The following is a 20,904-nucleotide window of genomic DNA, read 5'->3' on the forward strand; positions in this document are numbered from 1 at the left end:
ACTCATTCATGAACTATTAAATGAAGGATGAATTAATTAATTTAGTTCATTTATTAGAATTAAAGGAATCATGATATATATATCAACCTCTCTATGTTGCTTTTACCAACTTTTTATTGATGTAGTTTGGTGGTTCACAACCGGTTGAAGCCAACCAACACATGTTTGAATTATCATTTTCAAATAATCATATGAAGAAGATGCATAGTTGTTTGCAAGCTACAATTTTGAATTTAATCAAGTCCAATTATATATATTTTTCAATCTTAATTTGTTAATTATATAGATTTATATTATTTCAATGTTGAACATCATTTCACATTTTGATTTCTGGTCAATTTATTTCAAAACTTATAACCAACTATTTTCATTGGTTTTTTATACTATAATTTCTATATTTAAAATGTGAATGAAAGAAATGTTTTATTATTTCAAAAATTTATTTAAATTCATATGATTATATAGAATCTATTACAAAAAATTATTAAAAGTGTAACAGTTTTTAACTAATAAAACATTAGAATAATTAAAAGTACTCATCATTACAAAACTAATTTATTAAATAGTTAAACACAAAAAAAATTATCTTAATATATATTTATTTTAATGTAACTAATTTCATTTTTTCGAATATATAAAATATAAAAATTAATAAAAATATTTTAGAATTTAAAATATATATGATTTATATTTTATATATTAAATAAATAATAATATTAATATTTTTTTTCATATTTATAAATATGAAATAAAAATTATTTATAAAAACATGTTAAATATTGTTAAAAGTTTAAAAAATTATAATAAAATAATAATAATAATTATTATTTTTTTTATAAGTTTATAAAAAAATTATAAGACTTTATTCTGTTTAGATAGTTTACTTTACAATAATGTTTTGAAATAAATAAATTTAATAATAAGAATAATTAATTATACATATTTTATATATAAATGGATGTATATTTGTTTTTTATTTTAGGAAAATATGTGAAAAGTTATAAAGAATATATATTATATTTTGTTTATATAGAAAATAATATTATAACTAATAATAAATAATATAAATTATAAAACTAATAAATACTTGTTAAAAATAATAATTATTACATAAAAATATCATTATATATATATTAAATTTATTTTTCTAAAATTATAATATTTTAAGTATTTTCAAATTATTTTCAAATTAATTTATTAAATAAATATTAAATTGAAATTATTATAAAATAATTCAAATTATTCACTATAACAAAACTAATTTATCAAAACATAAATTATTATTTTTTATCTTAAACTATATATTTATTTTAATGTAAATAATATCATTTTTTTTTTCAAAAAAATAAAAAATTTATAAAATAAATAAAATTTATAAAAATAAAAATATTTTAGAATTTAAAATATGATTTGTTATATATTGAATAAATAATAATATTAATAAAATATATGTATATGGTTTTTTATATTTATAAATATGCATTAAAAATATTTATGATAAAAATAATTTTAAGAAAATACGTTAAACAATAATAAAATATTATTATTTTCTTTAATAAAATGATTATTATTATTATTATTATTTTTTTGATATATTATGAAAAATACTTTTGTAAATAATTATAAAAAAAATTGTTATTATATTGTAAAATTTATTAATCATATATATTTTATATTTGAATGAATGTATATTTGTTTATTTATTTATGAAAATATGTGGAAAAATAAAAATATTTATAGAAAATATAATATTATAAATAATAAAAATGAAATTATAAAACTAATAAATAATTATTAAAAATAAAACAATATACATATATTTTGTAAAATTTATTTTTCAAAATTACAAATATTTTATTCACTATAAATATAAAGGTTAATAATAAATATTTTTGAAATTTATTTTAAAATTAATTTATTAATTAAGTAAAGTATTATTATTAATAAAAAAAAGTTCATTAAAAATAAAAAAAATCATTTTAATAAAATAATATATTTGTTTTAATATTAAATAAAAATATATTTTTTAAATTCAAATATAAATATTATAAGTTTTAAAAATAAATACTTTATATCTACATTTACAATTAATCAAATTTATCTTTACCAATTTCCTCATCAATAATAATAAAAAATTATATACTAAAGTGAATAGTATTTTTAAAATAAGAATAATTTATTTATTTTTTAATATATTTATTTATATTGTTAATTTTTTTCTTAAAATTTTTTGTATGTCATTTTATTTAAAGAAATATTATGATTAAAATAAAAAAAATCAAATTTTGTTTAAAATATTTTAAAACACGTATATTATTATAATTGTATGATTATGTATAACAAAAATAATATTATGTTGTTATTATGAATGTTAAAAATTTGTTATTAAATATAAATAGTCTGTTAAATGTAATTATTTTTTTAGACTATTTGATTATACACATGAGTTTAAGTAGGAGGATAAAGATAAATAGTCAGTTATTTTCTTTTTAATAATTTTGATTTTCTTGTATGTTTTATACTTTATTATAAAAAAAACACTTCAATAATGAAGTTTAATATATAACTAGTTTAAACTTTTATTATGGTTGTATAAATATTTAATAATATTATATCATTAAAAAAAATAATTTATATAAAATATAAATTTAGAATTATAAAAATAATAGAAAAATAGTAGACTTTGGCTTTTCTCGTGTGATTTAATAATAGAATATGTGTCTAATGTCTTCCAACATTTTTGTGGAAACAATTTGTCCGGTTTAAAATCTAATCCTTTTTATAAGATATTGGTAAGAATTGCATAAAATATATTATTATATATTTATAAAGTGACAATTATTTTAAAATGATGTATACGAGAGATATAATATCAGTTAAATATTTGTTGAATTAAAATAAAAAATAGAGATAACTAATATTAACATAGTGAGCAAAAACAAAGAATAAATCTTTGTTAACATAAAAAATTGTTTTTGAACTAAGTTTGAGAGGTCAGACGATAATTTGTATATAGGACCAAAGGTCTAACCTATGACTGACTGATAGGTCTAAACCTAGGACCGATAATTTCTAAACATATGACCGATGAACTTAACCCAGAACTAACCTAAGACTGGTGGATTTATACACCTAGACCAATGATCTCAACCAAGGACCGAGATTCCTTAGAACCTAGACAGATGGATTTCGACACTTCGACTGAAGATCCCGAGTCTCGACCCAGACCGAGGGTTTAGACCCTGACCGATAAAAACGAACCCAAGGCTTAGGACTCCGATCCTAATGCCTGTTTGGTTCCACTTTTCAAAATCAAAATCTAAAAATCCTAAAAAATTAAAAAATTATTTCAAAATATTTTTGGGATATTTCCACAAAACAATATATTGACTAAGGCCTGTTTTGTGTTTATTTCTAAACTCTAACACTCTTAAAAATGACTAATGTTCTTCAGGTATAATCATCCACAGTTATCATCAGCAACATGAACCAACATTTAAATATTAGTATTTCAATATTTTAAATAACGTTAAAACCTATAATCACGACTAGGACCGGAAGATTAATCGTTAAAAATAAAACGTGATACAACCAATTTTAAAAATCCAACTTTATAAGTAGAGACCGTTTTTAAAACGGGTATTGAGGATGAAGCGTGAAAGCCTTTTTCTCGAGTATCACCAAACTATGGACTAAAAGAAATTATAGAAAATACGTTACTAACGTGTGTCAACTTTTATTTATTTTCAAAAATTAATTGGTGACTTTGTTTCAAAATAAATAATATTTTTAATTAATTATGTTTAATTAATTTAATTAAACTAAGGGATTAATTTCTAAAAAAATCAATTTTTGATTTGATTATGGTAAATTCCCGAATTATTTAAAAATTAAACCACAAAAAAGTTGTTTTTAATTAATTTCAAAAGCTGTCATTGATAATTTAAAAAAATAATTCTGACACGCTAACTTATGTTGAAATTCTAGAACCTCAAGCTTTTTCGGGAAATCGAACAAAATATTTTTTTAGGGTTACGCCTATTATTAATTAGTAATTGGATTTCAATTATTTTTATTATAAAATTAATATTCATATCAAGAATATTAGAAAACAAAGAATAATTTTTAAAATTCATAAACACTCGTCAAGAATAAATATATAGTCCAATAATAAAAAAAATTAATATTAAGAATCGGGTAATGATCGGAAATCTATAATAATAAGGAGAATCCCATAAAAAAAATTCATCAGGTATATATATCGAGATCAAAGACTATCACTAAAAAAAAATCAAGAATTAATGGAAAAACAAACTACATAAGTACATTAATTTTTAATGCCTTAATTTTAAGAGCTTACTCTAATAATTACCTTAAATCTCTTTGAATGAAAACATTGATCGAATAATATCTTCAAATATCATTATTCATTATTTTTAAATTTGAATAAAAGTTTATGTAAAAAAATAAGTATGTATTCATACTTAGATATCATTTTCACTTATATTCTTACCCACTAAGCCCATATGAAAATAAAACATTACTTACACCGGCCCTAACTAATCAAGGCCCATTAGTCCTTGATGAGAACTATCTATACTCAAACTCATCAAGGCTTGTAATTCCAAGTATAATAAATATAAATTCATGTGATTTAGTATGAATAAATAAATAAAAAATAAAATTGTATTTTTCTCAATAGTATATGATTAATAAGTAATTCCAATGAATCTAACTTGTTAGGACCACCATGATTGAGAACTAGTAGATCATACATGTTAGTAAACATGGTCCAGAGAGTCACGTGAAGTCCATAAGGACAAAATTAGGGTTTTGAAGGGCAGTTGAAATATCATTTTCGCCATCAATTTTTCTATCAACCAGCTTCTCTTCATAAGTTTTTTTCCGAAATTTCTAATGGTTGCACCATAATATGGAAACAATTTGTTGATCTTTGATCACCAAATTTTTTTCTAAGAATTTTTTATTTTATTTTTCGGTTTCACAATAAAGAATCTTTCTTTCATTTATGAACAAGATAACTTAGTTTGGAGAAATAGTGATTGTATATGCCATAGATATGGCAATAATATTGAATTTTAAAAAATTTCTCAAAACACATACGGTAACAAACTCGAATCGACTCTTCCTCATCGAATACTCTTTGTGGTATTTTTAATATTTCATTCTTACCAAAACTATAAATAAATGTAAAATGCTTGTTAGAAAAAACTAAATAAATAAAATTTCAATTTTGAAAGGGAGATAAAATTGTACTTAAAAATGTATGGTCCTAATATAATAATTGGTAGGGCATTTGTTGGTCCCATAAATTGGGATGTTTTAAAGAAATAGCCCCTCACTTACACTCACTGTCAGTGACTCTCTCTCTCTCTCTTGGTTCAAATCAAAGTGTCATTATAATCAAGTGATTTAATCAATTTGGTATATGTTCATGAAAACCATTTCGGTCGGAATAAACCCCACCATCACCTAATAATCATTTTTTTTATATATAGTTTTCAGCTAACTTAAAAAAAACATTTATTCTTTAAAAAAATAAAATTTACTAAAATCATTAATAGTCAAAAATTGAGTCAACCAAAAAAAAAATATTACAATACAAAGATCTCAAATATTACAGTGAGATCCAAAAAAAAATAATAGAACAAAGAATAACCAGAAATTACCTAGTCTAAATTAATTAATGAGACGTATATAACCAAGAATACATAGATAAAGAACAACACCACTAGTCTAAAAACAAGTATCAATGTCTTAACGGCTCTTTTCCTTTCTCATCTCTTGTCCTTCTTTGGATTTCATTTTTATGAATTAATGTTATTATATCATGATTGATATTAGGATGCATGAAAGAAGAATTTGTCCTAGCATTATTCCATTGGTATTGAAGATCTTCGGCTATCCATCTCGCTTCCATGGAAGTACCAAGGAGGCCTCGTTTTGAGAAACCGACAGCATACAAACCATTATCGCCTTTCCATCCTCCCGGAAATGGTTTTCGAGGACACCCATTCTTCTCTAAGAAGGAACTAGGCTCGGCCTGTTTTTTTGGACAAGCAATAACATTTTTATTAGTCACGCCAAAGTTGCATAAATCGTGGTAAAAAATTACAAGTCATGACAAGAGAATGTGATTAGTTAATCAAATGATAGTACCAACAAAACAACAAAGAAATTAAACAAATGCAAAACTTCAAAACCAATTAAAAAAAATCAAAGGATTTAATTGGAATATTGGGTCAAGATCATACCTTTAACCAAGTTGGTGTGTTACTTTTGTAACCGGTAGCCAAGATGACAGCATCAAAATCCTCTTCCCTACCATCTACGAATTCCACTGAACGACGCCTTACTCTCTTTATTTCAGGGCGAACCTAATTAATTTAAATATAATAAATATTTTTTTGGATAAATGGTCATTTTATAATATCTTTAATCAATTTTTAATTAAATTGATTTTGAGACCTCTATTAGTTCAAAATTTACCACTTTCAACTATTTTAAGTGTATACACAATCGAGATATCAAACTTATACATAATTGAAAACAACAAAATCAAATCAATTCTACCTGGATGTCCCCAGCTCTAATCTTGGCAAGTGTGCCAAAATCTAAGACGGGTGTCTTTCCCGAAACCATCTTGAGTTCAAGCGGACCAATCTTCGGCCGGTTTAGACCTAAACGAGCTGTATCACCAAGTATGATTCGCGAAACTAAGAGCAAAAACTTGTCCACAATCTTCATGGGAAACCACTTGAGCAAACACATGGACAATCCAAAAGTTGATGTTCCAAGCATCTCTTGAGGTAAGACGTGCACCTTAAAAAAAGGAAAAATAAATAAAAAAATAAAATAAAGGGAAAAGTTGTTCAATGATGAAAGTATAAGTACTAAAATATGATATAAATGGAAACTGCAATATAATTAAATATGTGCATATTTGAATAGATTCTGTACTTGAGAATCTGCTTTTACTATTTTTATGTATAGACACTGCATGAGCAATCTTTAATTTTAGGGTTTACAAGTACAGCGCATGTTAGCAAACTCCAAGAAAGATGATAATTTCACAACCCTTTGTTTACCTAAAGTGATTGTACTATTTCATGAACAATTTTTGTTTTTTAATATATTAATCTTATGATAATAAATCCAATCCCATTAAAAACATAAATGTAAATCTAGCTAACAGGAATCCTTATATTTGATTTGTAACCCTTATAAAAAAAATTTCAATTTAACATAACATTCCACTTAAATCAAAATGTTTCTTAGTATAAATAGAATATGAAACTTAATGGATTAATAATAAAATCAACTTACCGAATCTCTAACAACAAGAGACGGTCGAGCCCGATGATTGCAAAGATCCAAACAAACTTCCATTCCCGAATTTCCACATCCAACAACCAAAACCTTGTTCCCTTCAAAACATTCTCCGCTCTTATAACAACTTGTATGAACCACCGGTCCCAAGAACTCATCCATCCCTTCAATCTCCGGCACCAATTCATCGGCATTCTCTCCCGTCGCAACAATCAACCACCTTGAAAAGTACTCCTTCTCCTCCTCAGTCTTCACCCGCCAAAAACCGCTCCCCTTTTCGAACTCCGCCTCGACAACGGTTTCACCAAACGCGGGCTCGAGACCAAAACTAGCGGCGTAATCTTCCATATAGGAAATGAAATGTTGCTTTGTAGGGTAAGTTGGAAGATTTGAAGGGAAATGTAAAAAGGGTAACTCACAATATTGTTTAGGGAGATGAAGATGAAGACGATCATAAGTTTTGAGTTTCCATAAAGAAGCTATGCAATTGCTTCTTTCAAGAATCAAGCTTGGGATGCCTTTCTTCTTTAGACATGCGGCTGTGGCTAGGCCTGATGGGCCGGCCCCAATTATTAATGGGCCGGGAACATATACTCTCTTATCACCGCCACCATCTTCATCATTATTTGGCTGATATTGCATCTTGGTGGAATATTCAAAGTGAGGTTTTTGATGATGATCATGAATTATCTTGCCTTGAATCTCATTAAATATGAATTCCATGAAATTTTTTTCATGCAAGAAAAATGAAACCCATAATTTGGACAAATTCTTGATTTCTTGGAGAATTAAAAAGGAAGATTTTTCATGAGTGAAAATGAAAACCCTTTTGATGATCGAGACTTTAGGTTTCCAAATTCCAGAAGGTACCAATTCAGATGTGACAGAAGAAGAAGAAGAATCAAAGATGAAGAGGAGAGAGAAAGAGAGAAGGGAAGCATTGAACTGATGATGATACAGTCAACTATATATACATATTATATATATATACATACGTGGGAGTGTACACGTAGGCAGATTAATAACTGCCGAGTGTAGACCCAACTAGTAATAACTGTCCTTATATAGCCAATAATGAAGCTCGGTTTCAAGATGCTGTTTTTGTTTTATTTATTTACTTACTATGATTTACTATTTTTTTAATTTAAATTATAAAGCTACTCATCTTCTACGGAAATATTTTGTAATTTCTAAGTCAGACCAACTATGGTTAGTTCATTCAATCTATTTAATTCTTGTTAAGCTACTAATTTTATATTTTATTTGTAATAGTATTTAATAATTAATATTACATATAAACACATTAAATTGATCAATGTTACATATAGATGTTGGTCACTTTAAAAGAAATAATCTAAGTCATCCCTGTCTTTATACTAAAATTAAAAATCATGAATTACTAGATTTCATTCATGATGTGTCCGATGTAGAATCGGTGGATTTTAAGCTAGTTGATGTCAATGATAATATCTTAAAAGAATTCTCGACACACAATATGACGTTGAATGAAAACAAATCTTCCTTGGAGTAGGTCCTTGAATTAGAGACTAAAATGTGGCATAATGTGCGTAAGACTACCGTAGAGTTATATATGAAAGAGGAAAAATATGTATCGAAACTGAGAAATGATTATTCCGAATAGATTTCATAAATTATTGAAAAAAGTATTGTGTTAGGGTCTAAAATCAAGGCCTCGGTCCTAGAATAAATTCCAGCAACCTTCATCGGCACCCGGTCTCGGTCCTATGGTGCACATAGGCCAGATTTCTGTTTTGTTGTTTTATTATTTTGTTTTTGCTTTCCTTTTCTACTTTACAAACCGAATTCTGTTATTTTCTAGTTATTGTTGTAACTAGGGATGGCAATGGGGCGGTTCGGGGCGGGGAATGCAATTACCATCCCCGCCCCGTTTTAATTTAGGGGATTTTTTTAATACCATCCCCGCCCCGTTCGGTTTTTTTCGGTTTCGGAGAATCCCACGGGGCACCGTTAATAATTTTTATTTTAAAAAAATAAATAAAAATTATACAATAAAATTATATAAACGATTTTTTTAATATAATATAAATTATAATATATTAAAATTGTATATTACTATAAAGAAATAATTTTAATACTCTTATAAAATATAGTAAATAAATAAATATAATGGTGATTTAATATATTTAATTATGTTTATGGTATTCGGGGCAGAATCGGGGTGAAAACGGGGTGAAATCGGGGCGGGTCGGGGCGGGGGACACAAATACCATCCCCGCCCCATCCTCGTTCGGTTTCGGGGAAAAACCATCCCAAACGGGGCAATTCGGTTCGGTTTTCGCGGGGCGGTTTTAAATTGCCATCCTTAGTTGTAACCGAATATTTTGGGGCAAGACATCACCTATATAAGGCTGATCTTTCTTCCTCAAGGACCCATGAATAGAATGATGAAGATGTGACTTCGCCCCTATTCGTCTATCATTATTATTATGGACTGTTTGGTATAGACCAACAGTAATTCTCTTCGCACCCTTGATTCTTCTATCCCTTCCCCCCCAAATTCTCTATCGAAAACCTTCCGCTGCCCTTTGATTGTAGAATTTTCACCGGTCTTATAGATCAAGAACTTGATTCTTGAACCGAAAACACACCTTACGAAACAAGTCGTAACATTCTTGGTATCAGAGCAAGACGATTCTCAAATGAAAGAAACCAGATAGCAGCAAAGATGGATGATCTTAAGACCCTACTCGAAGGGCTGACCCAACAATATGCCTCCATGAATGCTGCCCTGCAACAAAATATGACCGAACAAGCTGCCTTGCACAATGCTTTTCTTCCAAATATGAACAGAAGGTATGCTGCTGGAAAAAGCTTGACAGCCATTGAAAATGGTGCGTTTAATAATGGCCAAGATCCCGACACCCGACCCTATAATATTGCTTCTTGCTACCTTTCTCCAACCCGGCTCACAAATATTGATATTCCTAAATTTGTGGGACTGATTTAGAGGGCTGGCTCTTATTTGCTGAGCAAGTATTTAGGGAGAGCAAGACGAATGATGCCACAAAGCTGGACATTGTCCGCACTCACTTCTCAAAAGAGGCAAGAACGTGGCATGAATCATATTTACGGAATCGCAACCATATGGAAGCATTGACGTGGCATAAATTCAAGAAAGATCTCTTGTTGCGATTCGGTCGCAGACCCTTGTACAATGCCAAACCGCCGCTGCTGCCCAAACCATGCATTGTTAACACGGTCTGGCCGAGCACAAAATGGGAGCTCAATCATAGGTGCAAATCCAGATTGTTCATGGTCCCGCCTAATCATCAAGAAGTCCAAGAAAGCGTTCAAGAACCCGTTCAAGAATCAGATTTTTATGACCCACTTTTGGTGCTTGAGACAAGGGACGAACGTGTCATTATCTTGCACACTTTCTCGGTCCAACAAGGTGCCCCTCGGTCGTGGGTCAACATAATAAAAGGCAGCCAGCTAGAAAAGGCCTTGGAAAATCATAATGTTGCTGTCACGGTACAAATAAAGAGCAAAAACGAATGTCAAACTGTTTCACTTGTTTTGGAAGACGCTCCTGAAAATTTCCAAAAAATAATCAAAGGGCTCACACAGCAACCCAACAACCGAACACCAGCCAGGAAGGTAGTCGGAAGACATGGCTATGTTGTTGCGCATGTGTTGCTGGTCTGGATAAAGGACTGGGCTTGGTTGTTTGAAGACATTCTAGAGTATGCCCGAAAGAAAAAATGGCTCTTTTGCAGCACCTGGCGTGTTGGGCCGAAGGAAGGACTGGTTATGGAGCATGAAGACCGAAGGCTTCTAAGAAATGCGGTCCTAAGACTCCGACACTTGCTGGACTTGCTGAAGTCCGACCGAATTCTTTGAAATATTTAGCATGCGCATTAGAGGCTCGGTAGACTCGGCAGACCACGGTCTTTTTCGTCGAGGGCGACGAATTTCGAAGGGGGAGATAATGTTAGGGTCTAAAATCAAGGCCTCGGTCCTAGAATAAATTTCAGCAACCTTCCTCGGCACCCGGTCTCGGTCCTATGGTGCACATAGGCCAGATTTCTGTTTTGTTGTTTTATTATTTTGTTTTTGCTTTCCTTTTCTACTTTACAAACCGAATTCTGTTATTTTCTAGTTATTGTTGTAACCGAATATTTTGGGGCAAGACATCACCTATATAAGGCTGATCTTTCTTCCTCAAGGACCCATGAATAGAATGATGAAGATGTGACTTCGCCCCTATTCGTCTATTATTATTATTATGGACTGTTTGGTATAGACCAACAGTAATTCTCTTCGCACCCTTGATTCTTCTATCCCTTCCCCCCCAAATTCTCTATCGAAAACCTTCCGCTGCTCTTTGATTGTAGAATTTCCACCGGTCTTATAGATCAAGAACTTGATTCTTGAACCCAAAACACACCTTACGAAACAAGTCGTAACATATTGCTTAAAATGTTTATGGAATCAATGATGTGTAAAGAGATGTGTCATTAAATCACTATTGAGAACTCTTGGCTGTGATATATATTGTCTTAGTGAAAAATGTATTAGTGTATTGTAAGAGATTTATGTAATGGACGATACTTGTGTAGTTGAGAACTCTTGATTTTATAGGGACATCTCGTGAAATTCTTGTGGTATTTATGATGAAAAGTTATATTTTAGAAAGTCATGTGTCTCATAAGGAGGTGGATTAAACAACTTATTTACTTTTACATTGTTAAAGATGACTACTTTTACATTGTTATTGATGACTAGTGTCTGAGTCTTTTGGAGACTATGACTAGAATTCAATAGATTATCACAAGTCTTTGTGTAATGGTTGTGAAGTTTGATTGAGACCATTGATATGACAAAAATATATGGTTAGGTTACTATCTCAATTTTTTCTAGTGGTTTTCTAGTTTGTGATAAATTTACGAACTTTCAATGATTGTAGTCGTTTAATGCGTATCATTTATAATTATTTATAATGTTATTATTATGATATTTTTTATATTTATTCTGTAGAGTTGATGAAGTCAATCGAGAAAATATTTGTTTTTTAAAAATTTACAAGCTAAATAATATGTTGGGTAATGTGTTTATATTTTTTTCTTATTGTTATGTTTTGTGACTTTTTATTATATTCCAATTTATGATATCATATTTTATTTTGTTGTTATGTTTAAATAATTTTTATCATTTTTAATATGCATGGATTATTTTTAAAAATAAATATATTATTATAATAATTATATATAATTAATGATTAAATAAACTATATAAAAAAGGAAAAAAAAGAAAAAAGAAAAAAAAATGATTAAAAATAAGAACAATAAGAGAGAAAAAATTATAAACTTAAAAGCTTTTGGAAGATGTAAAGTAAATTATAAACTTAAAATATTATAATTTTTTAAGAATTTATTAATTAAAATTATTGTATTAGATTATTATGGAAACGTGATTTATCTGAACTTATAAGCTAAATTAAACTAACCCTGCAATTATAAATGTATTATAAATATCGAGCTCAATGTTACTTGACCAAATAAGCCCTAATAAATATCTAAGGATTTAAGAACTTGTTTGATTTAGAGTTAACTTTAAATAATCTAAATATCTTTTGATTAAAATGATTTAGCCAAAAAAATAAGAATTTTAATAAATTTACTAAGATTACTCATAGTAAAAATAGTGTCTAAAAATAAAAATTTAATGTTTTAATTCTTATTAACTAATTACCAAACAAATAAATTTTTACTTTTGGGTCTAATTGTGGTATTTAAAATAAATAATGCAGTATGTGTTGTTGTACTCTTGTTAAATTTTGTAAATTTTTTTGGTGGGAAATTGGAATGAAATCTCATTTTCAAATAAAAATAAAAGAGGGTCCAAAACATTCTCTTCATTATAGAGACATTTATCTACTTTATAGAATGAGACTAAACAATATATATATATATTAAAGTGAGTTGTAACAGTCACAAGTTTAAATGTCAATTTACGTGAGAGCTTCCATTTTTGTTTCATAAGAGAGTCAGAATCCACGTGGCAGAAGGTGAGTGGTGATTGTTCATGTGAAGCCATATGTTAGAGCATACCTTAGCATAACCTATCGCTATAGAAAACCCGGTCCACAACCATTTACTACCCTTTATTTTTATTATTATTATTATTATTCCCTTTAGGCTCCATTTTAATTATTTATTAATTTAATTACACCTTTGGGCCCCCAGTTTTATCAGTTCAATCGCATGGCCCTTTTGTGGGCGTTCCCGCATTAAATCGGACCTTCAGCGTTTGAGATTTGAAACGTAAGGACGCACGATCGGACTTTCCAAATGGCCCACAAAGCATGTTCGTCTGTTTCTTAAATATTTCAGAAAATTCATAATTTTTGATATTGATCTCCTAACTATATGATATTAATTTAAGTAATCATTACATCATGTTTAAATTATGTGTTATATATTTTCAATGTTATAAATGTCACTTAAAGTTCAATCAAATATTGTAAAAAAACATAAAAACAAAATGAATGATCAATTATTTAAATATTAATTCATTATAATTATTTAAGAGAGTATGAACTAATAATACCTTAATTTCGATTCTTATAAAAGATTACTTAGTTTTGTTCGGATTTGGGTTATTCAAATAATTGGGTTATTTAGAAAAGAATGATATGTGATAATTTTGAGAATTTGATGTTTTTTTTGGTAAAAAAGATTTACAGGTATAAAATAATAATTTAAAATATAAGATATTTTAATATTTTGATTTTTGAATATTGAATTGACTAATACGATAAAAGAGAGCCGAATAATATGATGTTTTTGGGTTATAGTTATTTAAATAACACATACCGAAATAGGCCTTAAATGAAAGAAAAAGTTATCGCAAACTTGTTTGATTTTCCAATCTAATTATGTTTTTGATAGATTAATCATCATTAATCGCAACACAATTTGGAAACCAGCACAACCTAATATTGTAGAGTAATCTCATAAAAAAATGGCCAAAAAATGAAAAGAATTTGTGATATCTTAATTGTCATCTTATCAACATCATTGTAATCAAACGGACCCTGAAAGTCAATAATGTACTAACAACTTGCAGTGCATTTATCATTTGACTAATGGACAAAATGAGATTAATATGGGATGTGACATTATGGTCATCAAGAAAAAGTACTACCACTTTTCATACAAAAGTGAAAAAATATATTTACCTCATTTTTATGTTACAATTTATAAACTAACAAAACTCAAAAAAATAATTCAAAATTTTAAACAATGCCACTCTTAGAACAAGGTTAACCTCCCTATTATCATGCCTAATAACATCTCATCTTTATGCATAATTGGTGCTTAATCTAACTTAAAAACTTCTCATTCCACAATTTTTTACTTATTTTCTCATAATTTCAACAATTTTAAATTGTTCTTTACTTCTTTATTTAACATTTCGTCGTCCAAACTCGTAATCCTAACTGAACCCTTCTATCAGATGAGTACTTTGTTATGAGAACAAATCCTCGATATTGTTTCAAAAACCACGGGAATTAGGGTTCTCAACTAATATAAGTGCATATAGTTTTCTAATAAATGTAAATAATTGATAGTTATTTTGAGATTTTGGAGATCTCTAGATTAATAAATCGTAAGGTTATAATCTTGTATATAGTTTAGATTTTTGAATGAATAAAACAACGAATTGTATTCCTTTACGATATCAGAGCCAAGGATTTTTCTCTCTTTTCTATTCCGCAGCGCCCTAACCTAACGGTTCATAGTCTACTATCTTCTCTTCAATCACTCTCTTACATCATATTCTAACTATTCATCTTATGTTCATCTTCTCTTCAATTATTTTTTTTTTCAGATGACGATTAACAAATAATGATTTCACCTGGCCCTTGTCGTTTCCAACATCAATAATCACGTCTCTATTGTTCATGAGTTGGAAAACGTTCAATACATGACATGGGCAGAGTTGTTCAAGATCCATGCCCATTCTCATCGGGTCCTTCATCACATCATCCCGTCGGTCCATGTTCTATCGTCGCCATCGACAGATGAAGAGAAAGATATGTGGTTAACTCTCGATGCCACTGTCATTCGGTGGATCTATGCCACAATCTCATAGGATCTCCTTCACACGATCTTGGAACCGGACATTACAGTCGAGCAAGCTTAGATACGGCTATGTGGGATTTCAATTTAAGCATTAAACATGATATTCTTGTAGAAAATAGTAATACGATATCAGTTTCAGGTATTGGGCATGCCACTATTTCTTCTTCGAATCTTAAACTTGAATAATGTTCTCCATGCTCCTACTCTTGTTAAAAATTTAGTTTATGTTCGTAAATTCACTATGGATAATTCTGTGTATGTTGAGTTTGATCATTTGAGGTTTTTTGTTAAAAAATTTCGGACGGAGACGCGTCTAATGAGATGTGACAGTCGGGGGGATCTATATCAAATTCAAATATTCAATAGGTGAAATTTGTTGTTCAAAAAACTCAAAGTCCGATCACAACTGGGAGTCAAGTGTCGTCTTATGTTTTTGTTGTTTTGTCGTCATCCTTGAGGCATAGTCATTTGGGTCATCTTAGCAACTCTAGTTTTAAATCTTTTAGATTAAATAACTTAATCCACTGTAATAAACAACATGTTTCTCATATTTGTCCTTCGTGTTCATTGGGAAAACATGTCCGTTTGTCGTGTAAGACTTCTACTTTGATTTCTTTGTTACCGTTTGACATTATTCATAGTGATGTATGGACGTCTCAAGTATTAAGTTTTATGGGCTATAGATATTATGTTTTATTTCTCGATAACTTTTTATCTTTTTTGTGGACTTTTCTTTATCTCATAAATCCCAATAGCTTAATGTTTTAATTGTTAATAAGACGTGGGAGTTGTTTCCCCGTCTAAGTGATGTTAATATTAATCTTTCATTATGGATCTTTAATTATAAAGACTGTACTGATGGTTCTTTTGAGAGTCTTGCAGGTGATAGAAAAACTCAACAGGTTGTCGTTGATTGTGGGGAGAATTTCAGTCATGTTGTCAAATCGGCCACTATTCGATTGGTCTTCAGTCTTGCCCTATCGAAGAAATGGTCAATTCAACAACTTGATGTAAATAATGATTTTCTCCATGGCACTATTGATGATGTTTTATACATGCATCAACCCTTTGGGTTTAGAGATTTCTCATTTTCTCATCATGTCTATTGTTTGAAGAAATCATTATATGGTTTGAAGCAGGCTCCTCAAGTTTGTAACAAACGCTTTACGGATTTTGTGTCCACACTTGTTTTTTCCCGAATTGTTTTAGATCACTCATTGTTTGTGTTTCTCCAGGGTGAGCACATGGCATACTTATTATTGTAAGTTAATGATATAATATTGACGGCATCCTCTGACTCTCTCCGCCGATTCTTAATCTCTAGCTTGAGTATGGAATTTGCTATGAAGGATTTGGATCCCTTGTATTATTTTTTGGGCATTTCGGTAAAGCCTCATGCACGTGGTATGTTCATCTCTCAGTGAAAGTATGCGTCTGAGATTGTAAACTGTGCGGGTATGTCATCTTGTAAGCAGTCGACTACGTCGGTTGATACCACACTAAAACTTGGGGCTTTCATCTCTTCTCCTATGTTAGATTCTTATTTGTATCGCAGCCTGGCTGGTGCTCTACAATATTTGACGTTTTCTCGTCCTTATATCACGTATTCTGTTCAGCAAGTTTGTCTCTTCATGCTTGATCCTCGGGAGGTACACATGGAGGCTCTAAAGAGAATTATCTGATATATTCAGGAAACTCTTGATTTTGGCATTCATTTGTCTTTATCCTCTGTTACATCCCTCTTGGCTTACACTGATGATGACTGGGTGGGTGCCCTGACACGAGTCGTTCAACGTATGGTTATTGTGTCTTCTTGGGAGATAATTTAATCTCTTGGTCGCCTAAGAGACAAACCACTTTGTCCCGTTCTAGTGTCGAAGTTGAGTACCGGGCGGTTGCGGATGTGGTTTTGGATACTTGTTGGCTACGGAATTTATTCATAGAACTTCATTGTCCGGTTCCGACCGCTACTCGTGTTTACTGTGATAATATGAATACGATTTACCTCTCTAGTAATCTCGTTCAGCACCAACAGACCAAGCACATTGAGATGTACCTTCACTTTCTTCGTGAGAAGGTCTCACGCGAGACTCGAGTTTTTCATGTCCCATCTCGCTTTCAACTTGCGGATATCTTCACGAACGGGCTTTCGAGAGTTCTTTTTCAAAAAATTTGATCCAATCTCAGCATACATCGTCCTTCTGCTTCAATTGTGGGGTGTAATAAAAGTAATCAATTAATAGTTATCTTAGAATTTTCTATATAATTGTTGGTCTAGTTAATATATTGAAGATTTTTAGATCAGTGGATCTTAATGTCATAATCTTGTATATAGTTTATATTTTAAAATAATAGAACAACGGATTGAATTTCATTAGTTTCGCATAAATCACATAGTCAATGACCCGGTGCCTCCATGAACAACATTTTCTATGGTTCTAACACTAACACTAGTCAATAAAACACACTATCTTGATTGGTTTCACAATCCACGGTTGAATTCAATTCTCCCACTGAATTTGACACTAAAATTGCGGTATTTTTCAAGGTTTAGGTTTTGGTAAAATGATTGGAAATGATTAGGCATTAATTAGGGAGGGGCCAATGCCAGTAGTGAACGATGTTGAAAGGGTCCATTCATAATGTGGTTGTGGGTATCTCCTAGCCACTTACCCTTAATTAACTTGAAGGTCAAAAAAGAAAGGACTCATGTCATCATCATCAATACTTAGCCCCACTTACATTAATATCTCCTCTATCATTAATTCCTCAATTACAAATATATACGTCCCATGTTGTGAATCGACAGCTTACCAAGTTTCTTTCAGATTCAATTGTAGGAATTAGTTTAATAATTTTCATACTCTTAACAATAAAGCAAACTCGATTAGTGACATTCTAGACCAGTGAACGGGTTCATCATTTTTGTTTTTAAATCTTAGAAAATTTTCATTCGTCGTCTACATGGGATAAAATCATTTATAAATCAAGTCACGATAATAAAATGGTTACAAGTCAATTCTTTCAAACAAAACGTCTACAATTTTATTTTATTTTATCTAAAATCATAAAAAGAAAATCAACTTCATTAAAAAAAAAAAAACATACAATGTTTTAATATTCTCATTATTTTGATCATATTTTATTATTTTACTTCTCTATTTTTTATTTTTCTTAGTGCTTATCATAGCACTTACCATCCAAAAGGTATCTATTTGAAAGTCAACCTTGATTGTTACCAAAGTTATCACTTTATTGTTGACATTTTATTATAACTTTTGTGACAAAATTTACCAAATTATATTTTTATTATTTTTAAAAATATTTTAAGTTGAAGTGAAGAATCGAGATGACTTTGAATGATCATATTAACTTTCTAAACAATTTTAGTTAAAAAAATTAAATAAATCACTCATTTATTTATTTCTCTTTTGTTAAGAGAAAACGAGTAATCATATAAATATTAATACAGGGTGTGTTCTTAAATTTATATTTCAAATATATTCCTAGATCTTATCATAAAAAAAATACCTTTAATAATTCTTTAACTGCCATATCAAATGTCAAATCTCTCTAATCGAGCTAGATAAGTTATTGTGATGCTTATGTTTTTGGTTGGATCCTGAATTATTTTGGCCATAGTTTGGTGGGGTATTAATTTTATTATTATTATTAATAATAATAATAATAATAATAATAATATTATTTATGGATTGAGATTGATAGCTAGAGATCTGGATACTATCTATCTTTTAGATCTTATGAGACCACATACTCTTATTAACATTTATATATATTTTGGAAATTAATTTAATTGGTTTTAATGATGACAAATATTAAATCAAGATTGTGTGGGCTGAGGAAATATTGTTATATGGACATATATATAGAAACTAAACAAAAGTGAATAATTTGATTTAATTTTATACTGACTTGCTCTAATTTTCTTTTCCATTTTTCCTGTAATTTGTTTTAATAATTGTTTCAACTTTCAACCACATATATAAAATGTTCATGATTCAAAAACAAACAAATAAAATGGAATATTTGACTAAAATTATTTTTTAAATATTGAAATTTCATTATTGGAAGAAAAATTAGTCATTATAGTGAACACCAAATTCTTTTAATTAAATCAATCATGAAACACCTAAAAATTATTTTCTTAGCATTAAACTATGAATTTATACTTTACTAGTAATTATTTGGTCCAAGTATGTAAAAACCATTTATTAAACACATTTCATTAATTCATTAAATCACAAAGATCACAATAACTCGATGATATTAAAAAAATCACTAACATATGTGATTTCCATAAAATAAAATAAAATAAATAAACTCACGAATAAAAAGTATCATCATCATACCATTAGCTTAGAAGACAAGTGAATCGAGGAATTGATTATAATTTAGGGTCGTGTCTTTTTAAAATCATAGTTAATGTTCATATGAATTTTATATACTTCTATGTTAGCCCAACAATTTACTTACATTATTTTTTTTTCAATTTGATTAATTTATTTTTTAAAGTACTTTTGTTTTTGTTGAGGTCCAGATTAATACAATAATCACATTTCTTTCTCGAACCTTATTCATATTATATTGTGATATCTATTCGGAACCTCTTTAATCAATTTGTATTCTATGATATTGTACTTGTTTTAATTATTTTTGTATCATCGACCCAAAGAGATTCTCCATTGAACTAACGCTCTTCTTTCAAGTGGAGAGAATTCATTATTTTTTATAAAGAAATAATTATGTCAAAAATAGATAGTCCAAACTCCAATGAACTACTAATGATCTTACACTAAAGAATTAATACTCCCCATTTTTGATAGAAATAAACTTAATTAGAGTAATGATGAATTTTTGTGGTCCAAAAAATGGCATCATTGGATCCCCTCCACTAATCAAAATTTATATATATATAGACAATCACATATTAAGGATTTGATTGGACAATCCATCACTTTTGAATCAATTTTATAATACATAATTAGCTCCCATTTTAATTCGAGAAAGATTAAGTTTAATTAATCAATGATTAATGAACCATGTTGGCTTAATTAATGTATCCAACGTATATGATGACGTTTTGTTAACTTATCTATATCGCATCATAAATTATCATTCCATTAGAAAAAAATATATTATTTAATTAAACAAATTATAACAATGAATAAATAACTATAGATAATTTTATTTAAAATTTTAATGAGCTCCTGTTAAATAAAGTTTAACTAAACGTGTATTTTGGTGGTTAGTTTGAAATATATATATATATATATATATATATATATATATATATATATATATATATATATATTAATTTTTTTAAAATTTTAGAAATATAACATTAATAATAATGAAAGAGTCCATTTTAATTTAGAACGTTTTTAATTTAATATTTAAATTGTCT

The 20,904-nt window shown here is 28.8% G+C and overlaps 1 protein-coding gene across 1 annotated transcript; it reads right to left on the reverse strand.

The window, feature by feature from the left end:
• Positions 1 to 6,567: 6,567 nt before the first annotated feature.
• Positions 6,568 to 8,073, reverse strand: LOC124932150 (indole-3-pyruvate monooxygenase YUCCA2-like). Its single transcript, XM_047472759.1, has 2 exons — positions 7,348 to 8,073; positions 6,568 to 6,843 (listed from the first exon to the last, which is right to left on the reverse strand). The coding sequence occupies exons 1-2, from the start codon at positions 8,071 to 8,073 to the stop codon at positions 6,580 to 6,582; spliced, it is 990 nt and encodes a 329-aa protein (XP_047328715.1). The 3' UTR covers positions 6,568 to 6,579.
• Positions 8,074 to 20,904: the final 12,831 nt, after the last annotated feature.

This window comes from Impatiens glandulifera, chromosome 3 (genome assembly GCF_907164915.1).
Source record: "Impatiens glandulifera chromosome 3, dImpGla2.1, whole genome shotgun sequence".
Taxonomy (NCBI): domain Eukaryota; kingdom Viridiplantae; phylum Streptophyta; class Magnoliopsida; order Ericales; family Balsaminaceae; genus Impatiens; species Impatiens glandulifera.

Bases quoted from the DNA above. Each gene is read 5' to 3' on its own strand.
- LOC124932150 (XM_047472759.1), bottom strand. From the start codon at position 8,073: ATGGAATTCATATTTAATGAGATTCAAGGCAAGATAATTCATGATCAT. The intron at 6,844-7,347 runs GTAAGTTGATTT...CCTTTTTTTAAG, and splicing joins CTCTTGTTGTTAGAGATTCG to GTGCACGTCTTACCTCAAGA.